Genomic DNA, 11074 nt, shown 5'->3' on the forward strand with positions numbered 1-11074 from the left:
GCATGTAACTGCACTTCCGGTGGACGGAATACAAAGTGAGAATACACACGTGAAACTACAAACTGTCTTGTTTTATTGTTTTACTGTGACATTCCTTTACAAACAAGTACAGGGAAAGTGCATAATTCATTGAAATTTGAAGTTTTATCGTCTGCTTTGGTGTTTTCACAGAGAGTCACTTTAGTGATTTTTTTTTAATTGCAAAACCCCTAAAAAAGAGCATTTCAGAATGTAATTTTATTTTTATACAATTGAACTTAGTTTATCTTTCAGTGGATTATGATGCAGAGATGCATGAGTAGTGATTATATAAATCACATTCATGAATGTAATCAATGTTTTTAGAAACTTTTTAAGGTAGTTCCACCCTCTTGTGACATATCAATGTTAATGGTTGAAAGTCGAAATAGTGTTAATTAGTAATAAAGATAGATCTATAAAAACTTGTTAACATGACACATTTTTAATGTCAACAGTCTAAAAAAAAACTGCTTATATAGATATGCATATAAATTGATAGTGGATATTTGGATAAACATTGACAGTGTATAATAGACATACAGTAGAGGAAATATTACAAACATGTACCAGCATAGGAGTTATTGCCCTTGACAACATTTTTTATGATAAAGAATTGAGTATCAATGGAAAACATAAACTTTTTTACTATCAAAAATTTATCAGTTTTTTTTTATTTTATCCAGTGAATAAAATTCTTGTGAAAGATATATTTGTATTATGCGCAAAGTTTGATCTAATAAAGATTTTTGCAAAAACTTTGACATCGAATGTGCATCAAAAGCTAAAAAATGGAAGATATCGTACATTTACGATGTCATATTATATAGATAGTATACGTAGTACAGAGTGGTGCATTCTCTCTAAATAGTGTAGGCATTGCTTAGATTCGGTTTGTTTGTTTTTATCTTGTTTCACTTTTTCTTGGAGAATTCTTCACTCTGCACATGTATCACATTCCAACCACAACAGTAATATGTATTGATGACAACCACAACAGTAATATTTATTGATGACAACCACAGCAGTAATATTTATTGATGACAACCACAGCAGTAATATTTATTGATGACAACCACAGCAGTAATATTTATTGATGACAACCACAGCAGTAATATTTATCGATGACAACCACAACAGTAATATTTATTGATGACAACCACAACAGTAATATTTATTCATGACAGCCACAACAGTAATATTTATTGATGACAACCACAACGGTAATATTTATTGATGACAACCACAACAGTAATATTTATTGATGACAGCCACAACAGTAATATTCATTGATGACAGCCACAACAGTAATATTTATTGATGACAACCACAGCAGTAATATTTATTGATGACAACCACAGCAGTAATATTTATTGATGACAACCACAGCAGTAATATTTATCGATGACAACCACAACAGTAATATTTATTGATGACAACCACAACAGTAATATTTATTCATGACAGCCACAACAGTAATATTTATTGATGACAACCACAACGGTAATATTTATTGATGACAACCACAACAGTAATATTTATTGATGACAGCCACAACAGTAATATTCATTGATGACAGCCACAACAGTAATATTTATTGATGACAACCACAGCAGTAATATTTATTGATGACAACCACAGCAGTAATATTTATCGATGACAACCACAACAGTAATATTTATTGATGACAACCACAACAGTAATATTTATTCATGACAGCCACAACAGTAATATTTATTGATGACAACCACAACGGTAATATTTATTGATGACAACCACAACAGTAATATTTATTGATGACAGCCACAACAGTAATATTCATTGATGACAGCCACAATGGTAATATTTATTGATGACAACCACAACAGTAATATTTATTGATGACAACCACAGCAGTAATATTTATTGATGACAGCCACAACAGTAATATTTATTGATGACAACCACAACAGTAATATTCATTGATGACAGCCACAATGGTAATATTTATTGATGACAACCACAACAGTAATATTTATTGATGACAACCACAGCAGTAATATTTATTGATGACAGCCACAACAGTAATATTTATTGATGACAACCACAACAGTAATATTTATTGATGACAGCCACAACAGCAATATTTATTGATGACAACCACAACAGTAATATTTATTGATGACATTCCAGATTTATAAAGGACTTTACCATTCGCTGCTTTTGGAGTTAGAGGAGGATAGGAAAAAAGTTCTGAATGATATTCTAGAATGGCTGAAAAAGAGGATGTAGTGGAACCTTGTAGAGAAGACTGTAGAGAGGGTATAACTAAATGCAAACTTAATTCAATTGAAGGAGAGAGAAATTATGAATGAGAAAAATTATTTTGAAAATATATTTTTAACTTTTGAAGTATAATAATTGTACTGTATTGAATATTGCAACACCGGTATTTGTATTGTATCTTATCTTGATGATAGAAAGTAGTGAAGTTTACAAATGATCTGAAAAAAGATTTTTGACTCAATTGTCACTTTTATTTAGACTTGATATTGTGAATATTGTACAAACACTGAAGAACTTCATGTTTATATGACATGGGCTGCTTTCTCAAAATTACATATACGTGGCGAGTTTATTTCAAATCAATTAGATTTGAAATAATAATGGTTTTGGTTTTTTTTATTTAACTTGAAGTTCATTCTTTGTTGAACAAAACTATGATCATACTATTTCTGACACCTAGATGACAGATATGAAACATTTCATCATTATCTGTTGTACATGGATTAAAGATATCATACTTGATGCCTGAAAAAACATGAAACACATTGAATATATTTTTAACAAGTGATTCAGAATCGTACTAGAATGGACACTTATTTATCATGGGAAAAGTGTACTCCTATGACCTCTCTTACCGGTAGACTCACGTGTGTGTTTTTCTACCAATTTTATATTACAAAGTTGCTCTTATACTCAAATTTAATTTTACTTCAAAAAACTGTTTTTGAGGGCAAAAAAAAAAGAAAAAGAGCTAGCTAGAAGAAAACATTGACCACACACACACACAGACACACACACACACACACAGACACACACACACACACACACACACACACACACAGACACACACACACACACACACACACACACACACACACACACACAGACACACACACACACACACAGACACACACACACACACACACACACACACACACACACACACACACACACACACACACACACACACACACACACACACAGACAGACACACACACACACACACACACACACACACACACACACAGACAGACACATACACACACACACACACACACACACACACACACACACACACACACACACACACACACACACACACAGACAGACACACACATATATATATATTACTTTGATTGCTTGATATTATTATTGCTGTTGTCATAGATAGAAGTAGATTCTATGAATTTGGAAGCTGTCAAATGTTGTATGTTTTTGAAATTTTATTTTTATGTGTTCAAATCCTATATCTTCAAATATTGATATGAGATATGTTTCTAATTATATGCATAGTTTTATTTTTATTTTAGAGATCATTTAAATTTTCTTATTTCTGAAAACCATTGTTTTACTTATTTTATTGTGTTTTATATAAACAGTGTATTTATATATCATCAAAGCATACAATGTACTTAGAAATTGTTACCTATTTACATTAGATATTGTTTCACAAATGGATCATGTGTTTTTACAAAGCTGTGTTAAGGGTTCTGGCAAGTTTTCCAGAAAGTTTTTTGCAGTCAGTTTGTTGCATTTAACTTTTTGACTCTATTTAACACGGAAAAGCAGCTGTAACATTATTCTAGTGATTTATTAACGTAGTTAAGAAAATACTCAAAATGATAAATCCAGCATGTCCTGGGCAGGACACCACAAAACAAGTCAAGCCTAACACACGAGAATGTTCCCAGTGAGAGTGATATACCAATAAACTCAGGATTGATTGATTGTATAGTGCTTAATGTCCCTCTCTCTCAAGAATATTTCACTCATATGGAAAGATCACATTGCTGGTGAAGGGCTGCAAAATTTAGGCCTATGCTCGGCACTTATGGACATCCAGCAGAGAGGGATCTTTATTGTGCTGCACCTGCTGTGATACAGGGCCTCGTTTTTTTTTTGGGGGGGGGGGGGGAGGGTCTCATCTGAAGGACCGCCCCATTTAGTCTCTTCTTACAACAAACAAGGGGTACTGAGGACCTACTCTAACCCGGATCGGGAATCTATATTGCCAATGTTTTCATTAAATGCTCATAAGATACATATGTTGCAACTCCTACAGATGCAACTTTAGATACCGGTATGTACACACATGTATATTTTGAAGGTCAAGTGGTATAATTAATGTCTGATGATCTAGCCGCTGTTTGTTCGAATCTCGTTGGGAACTGACCATTTTTAAGATTTATTAGCATGAGGAAGTATTCTTATTCCTTTACAACAAGATCCTATGCCTAACTTTTATTTTGCTTAACTCTTTTCCACATTGATATGAAGGACCAGTCAGACATAAGATTTATTGCCCCAAAATAGATTTGGTTTGTATGTCGCCCCTTGTTTAGTCAAAACATTGCTATGTAGTATATTTTCAATTTTTTAAAAGTGACTCAAATACCAAATTTATTTTTAAACTAAGGCAAACTTAAAATAACAAAGCACCTGAACATTACCTGTAGAAATAATAAAAGGATCAGAATTATATGAATTCGAAATGTTTTTAACAGTGCTTGTAATTCCCAGCATCTTGTCAAATACCGGATGAAAAACAATATAATTTAGAGGTACTGTCGATCTGTGACGTCATCTTTACAAACACTCTCAAGTGTTGTTTAGAACTCAGAAGCCTTTCATTCTCTTGCAGAATTTTAGTTCTTGGTTTGTTTAGTTTTATTGGATATACATTTTTATTATTTCAATGAATTATTATTTTCAAACACTGAGTGTACATAAGACAGTTGGAAAGATGGTTATTTTTTATTGTGTTTTTGAAAAAAACTCAATTTTTTAAACCCCTTTTTTTAGAGTCTTTTTGTGACTAAGTTGCCGTAATATTTAGTTAATATGGTGATACTTAAGCTGTGTTTATCACTTTCAAATTATGATATCTACAATGCACATGTAAATCTTCAATTGTATACATCCTTTGACTGCTGTGGATATACATGTATCTAGCCGAATTTCACCTACTCATCGATAATTAGACTTTTTTTTGAGTGTATGTTGAATTTCATGTGATACAGTATACTAGATGTTACTTAGTCTGTGATGTGCATGCACACAATTGGACGGAAATGTGCTTGCGTACCGTTATATGCATCAATTAAAAAATAAATTTCATTTTTGGAAATACATGACGGTATGAACTGCGACAATTCACACAGGCAACGCGCTTCATGAAAAGTATTCCGCCGTGAAGCGTCACGACAATTCACACAGGCAACGCGCTTCATGAAAAGTATTCCGCCGTGAAGCGTCACGACAATTCACACAGGCAACGTGCTTCATGAAAAGTATTCCGCCGTGAAGCGTCACAGTTAGTATTTGGGCGTTGTGAATCTGTTTTGGGGCGACCATAAAATACTGTGGGGCGTTAGTGCATGAGGCGAAATGCCGATGGGGCGACATGACTGCAACCCCGGTCGCCGTGAAGCGTCATAGTTAGTAAAAGTACCCCGGCGTGAAGCGTAGCAATTCCCATCATGTATTTTCAAAAAATAAATATTTATGTCTTATACATGTATTTACATAGTTTTATTTCTGTCGGAATTCCCAGTCGTTAAGATAGAGGAGCTATATTTATAAAGATTCATACGCGCTTTGTTAACAACTGCAGTGCATTCATGAGGAAATGACGAACACCAAATTTGTAAAGATATCGAAGGCAATAACATTACAAATGTAAATATGTACTACTGTCCTAACCATTGGCGTTAATCACAACTGTGCTTTGAAAGCCAGACACCAAACATTGCACATGTACAATCTTCATGGTGGAAATAAATGTTATTATTCTATAAGCGTTTGGTCTTTGTTAAGATTTAAATAAGATAGATATAAGCAGAAATGTTCAAATAGTTGTTTGAATACTTATTGGTGAAATTATTAATTTAATTTACTTATTGATGAACTTATTAATTTAACCGCCGCGTTGGTTTAGAGATAGAGCATTCACCCCGCATGCGGAATTCCGGGGTTCGAATCCCGGCCGCGACAGACCTACATGTAAGTCGTTGAAACAGGTAGTGACAGTTCCATCGCCAAACGCTCGACATCAGGTGTGAATGCCACGGGTCCTCGGAGATGACCTTAAAAACGGATGTCCCGTGTCGCAGTTGATGTGGCACGATAAAGAACCTTCACTGCTCAATGGCCGTAAGCGCCGAGCATAGGCCTAAATTTGAAGCCCTTCACCGGTCTTTGTGACGTCTCCACAAGATTGAAGAAATCTCTTGAGGGACGGTAAAGAGGATACCATCAATCAATCATATTAATTTAATTACCGATCGCAACGTTCAAATATATTGTTGAATACTTGTGGAGAGACTTATTAAATAATTTGATTACCGATTGCTTTGTTCAAATAATTGTTTGAATATTTATTGAGAGATATATTGGTTTATGTTCAAATAATTGTTTAAATATTTAATGGGAGACGTGTTTATTTAATATTATCGATCACAATGTTCAAATGCTTGTTTGAATACATATAGATGAACTTAATTAAATTACCGATTGCGAGGTTCAAGTAATTGTTAGAATACTTATTGAGAGGCTTGTTAATTTAATTACCGATCGCGATGACTCGCTGACGGGGGGGGGGGGGGGGGGGTCCTTGGTTCGAGTCTCAGTCTTGCCTTGGTCGCCTCATCCTAGGACGTTTTGCATCGATCGAAAACTTTTGAACAGTGTTTGCTTCTCTTCAATGACTGAACCAATTCTGTTTCGAGTACTCGATTCTCTACCAAAATTATGAAGTTCATGACCCCTGGGTTTAATTTTAATATCAAGCCCCAGGGTGGGATGTGTTGGTTACATATAGAAAATGTATTATATCTGAGGGGGAAAAGACCTTCTTTACTTGCATGTATAATGAGTGCTCGAGCCTCTACCAAGCTAGCAAAACTGATGATCTGGTTTAGGGTTCAGGCTCCAGGATGGGGCTAAGTTGGTCATATACATCTTGCCAAACCAAAAGAATTTACATGTGATGCGTTTTATCCAATGACAGAACATCATTCTAGCCCGAGGCACTACTATAGCACGATATGAAAAACATATACATATGTGTTATATCTGGATATTCCTATTGTGGTTTAAGTGTAAATTAATATTACAAATCGCATTTTCCTCTATGAACCACCAATTTCAGCGCGCGATACAATCCGTTCATATTGACTATGAACGGATTATGAACTTATCAAAGCACGCGACTGAGAGAGCGTAATGATTTGAAAGAATATAACATCTGTTACACAGATCTCGCAAGTCACACCTTTGGATTAAGATTGTAAACTTATGTGGATTATCATCCCAATCTTGCGGTCTCCTACCTCCAAAATACAATGCACCTTGCAATGTTGATAAAAGGCAGGGTGAGACGAAGTTTGACGTCATGTCTATGTGTTGACGTACGTCACAATAACTACTGTGACAGAGGCTAGGAGTTCGTTTTATGCAACAAAATAGAAGCAATGTAAACAAACGGTGTTTTAGTAAATGAATATAAATATAAGAATTGATCAGCACTTTTGAGCTGTTCATGGTCAATATGAACGGATTTGGATTTGAGAACTTGCCTCAAATCCAAATTCGTTCATATTGACCATGAACAGCTCAAAAGTGCTGTTCATTTCTTAAATGAAACAGTCAGTACTGTAGGGCAATATACATGTACGTGTATATATAATATCGTCACAACTAGTTACCATGGGGCAATACATTCATGTATGTATGGTACCATCACCACCATAGGGCAATATATATGATACGTCACTTTCATAGGACATTAAATGAAGGTGTATGTGTGATACGTAACTACCATAGGGCAATATATGATACGTCACTACCATAGATACATGTAGCTGCAGATCTGTAGCGCTCTGAAAAAAATATTGGGACAGATCAGAGCTACAGATCCACCCCTTATAAAAAACAAAAACCCTTCAATTTACGGCGCACAAAAATGCGCACGGTTGGGGCCTTATATCGCTGCATTCTTGCATTGCAGTCTCATAAATTTAATATTAATAGAATCTCAACATATTCTCTTCCTATACTTGTGTCTAAACATGCCTTCAAATATTCATTAAAATCCCATTCGATCCCATAACTCACAGCTTCAAATGATTTCATTTGCTGGGTGGATCTGTAACTCTCTGATCTGTCCCAATATTTATTCAGAGAGCTGCAGCTATACCATAGGGCAATATATATGTGTACACGTATATGATACTTTATGTCACTATCATAGGGCAATATATATGTACGTATATGATACTGCACGTCACTATCATAGGGCAATATTTGTACGTGTATGATACTGCACGTCACTATCATAGGTCAATATTTGTACGTGTGTGATATTGCACGTCACTATCATAGGGTAATATCTACGTGTATGATACTGCACGTCACTATCATAGGGTAATATCTACGTGTATGATACTGCACGTCACTATCATAGGGCAATATTTGTACGTATATGATACTGCACGTCACTATCATAGGGCAATATTTGTACGTGTATGATACTGCACGTCACTATCATAGGGCAATATTTGTACGTGTATGATACTGCACGTCACTATCATAGGGCAATATTTGTACGTGTATGATACGTCAATACCACAGGGCAATCTATGTACGTGTAGATATGATAAATCACTTACATATGGCAATATCACTCGGATCACCTCGGTCCATTCCATCTAACCTCGAATGCATGATGTTGCCCGGGACAGAGCCTACTAATTAGTATCAAGTTCAAGTGACACCAGTGACCTTGACCTCTGACCATGAACATAAAAACTGGTATAATAGCAACATGGAATCTTCAGAAATGGCAAGAAGATGACAGGATCTACAAACTAGTATCAAGGTCAAGTGACTTTGACCTTAGAACATAAAACTGGTATTACTTAAGACCGAGGTCTGATAGAGCCACGGTGTCTTAAAAAATGATGAAAGAATGATGAGATCTACAAATTGGTATGAAGGTCAATTGACCTTGAGCATTCAAATTAGTATAACTTTAAAACTGGGACTAATAACGACATGGAATCTTCAGAAATGAGAAGAGGATGACAGGGCCTACAAATTAGTGTCTAGGTCAAGTGACATTGACCTTAGAACTTTAAACTGACATTTCTTAAGACCCAGGTCTAATATAGACATGGGGTCTTCAGAAATGATAACGAGATCTACAAATTGGTATCAAGGTCAATGGACTCCAGTGACTTTGACCTCTGACCTTGAACATACAAACTCGTATGCTTTTAGAACTGTATTTGATAGAAAAAATGGAACCTTCAGAAATGATAAGAAGATTTTAAGATTTACAAAGTAATATCAAAGTCAAGTGACTCTAGTAACCTTGACCTCTGACCTTAGAACATAAAATTTGTATTAATTAAGGATCAGGTCTGATAGAGATATGGGATCTTCAGAAATAATGAAAGGATGATGAGATCTACAAATCAGTAACAAGGTCAGGTGACTTCAGTGACCTAGACCTCTGACCTTAGATCATGAACTTGGTGTTAAGAACTAGGTATGATAAGGAGATGGAATCTTCAGAAATAATAAAAGAATGATTGAATCTACAAATTTGCTATCAAGGTCAAGTTACTCCAGTGACTGACCTCTAACCTTTAACATAAGTCTGGTATATCTTTAGAACTGGGAATGATAGAGACATAGTATCCTCAGAAATGAAGGGTGTAGTGACCTACAAAGTAGTATCTCCATTGACCTTGACCTTGATTATAAAAACTTGTATAACTTTAGAACCAGGACTGATAGAGACATGGGATCATCAAAAATGATAAGAGGATGTTGGAACCTACAAACTACGATCAAGGTCAAGTGACACCAGTTTTACTAAAAGGAAAAAGCGGGATTTTTTGAAAAAAATTAAAATCAAAGCGTTCGTGATTTAGATCTTTTAAATGAAGTTAAAATTGGCATGAATTTTGTCAAGGGAGGAAAATAGTAGTACTCGGAAAAAGTCACTAAGAACTATACAACCAGTACTTCGTTTGGGAGGCTTTATAATCGGTAGATTATAATCATATCTTGTTTTTTATATGAATTTTGTTTTTGTAACTGTTTCTCTTTGAGATTTATGTTGTTGTTTTTTCCCCTCAAAATAGATGACAGATTTCTAAGGAAAACTCGATAAATTCATTTAGAAAATATATTTTGATCACTATTTTCTGAAAGCAGGTTTTTTTTTCCGGGAGAGTAAATAGACGACCGCATTGCAAACTTAGGCATAGAGCCCGCTCTACCTATCACTTAGCGTCATACATACTAGGCCCGGGCTGCCTATCACTTAACGTCATGCATACGAGGCCCGGGCTGCCTATCACTTAACGTCATACATACGAGGCCCGGGCTGCGTTCACGATCGTAGCGGCTAGCCTTGGGGCTAGGTATGGTGGCTGATTTGTGCCATTTTACAACGTGTTGTCTTTTCGTTATTTTGATGCCACAATATATTGCACTGATTGTCGATACTTCACATACATCACTAACGTGTTGTCTTCAGCTCAACACCGATAAGGAATATCCAGCAGAATTGTAGATGTTTCAGAGAATTGTTTATCTGGTTATCATTATTACCCGTTACTGATCGCTTATAGATACATTGTAAGACAATTTTTATTTGCACACAGGCTTTTATTTTGTCCATATCTACATGTCCATTCATACTACATATACAGATATCATAGAATTTGTCAAGACTTGGTTGTGCACAAACATTTGAAACGCTAACTTTGCATTGTATGAA

At 35.3% G+C, this 11074-nt stretch overlaps 1 protein-coding gene across 2 annotated transcripts in view; it reads left to right on the forward strand.

Moving 5' to 3' along the window:
* The window catches only part of LOC125655455 (monoglyceride lipase-like), a 29128-nt gene extending 23053 nt beyond the window's left edge, over nt 1-6075 (forward strand). For both annotated transcript variants that reach the window (XM_056145236.1, XM_048885761.2), the window contains exon 8: nt 2191-6075. In XM_056145236.1, the coding sequence (XP_056001211.1) occupies nt 2191-2289 (99 nt within the window). In that variant the 3' untranslated portion in view covers nt 2290-6075. The remainder of the gene's footprint in view (nt 1-2190) is intronic.
* Nucleotides 6076-11074: the final 4999 nt, after the last annotated feature.

The sequence above is a fragment of the Ostrea edulis genome, chromosome 7, assembly GCF_947568905.1.
Source record: "Ostrea edulis chromosome 7, xbOstEdul1.1, whole genome shotgun sequence".
In the NCBI taxonomy this organism is placed as follows: Eukaryota; Metazoa; Mollusca; class Bivalvia; order Ostreida; family Ostreidae; genus Ostrea; species Ostrea edulis.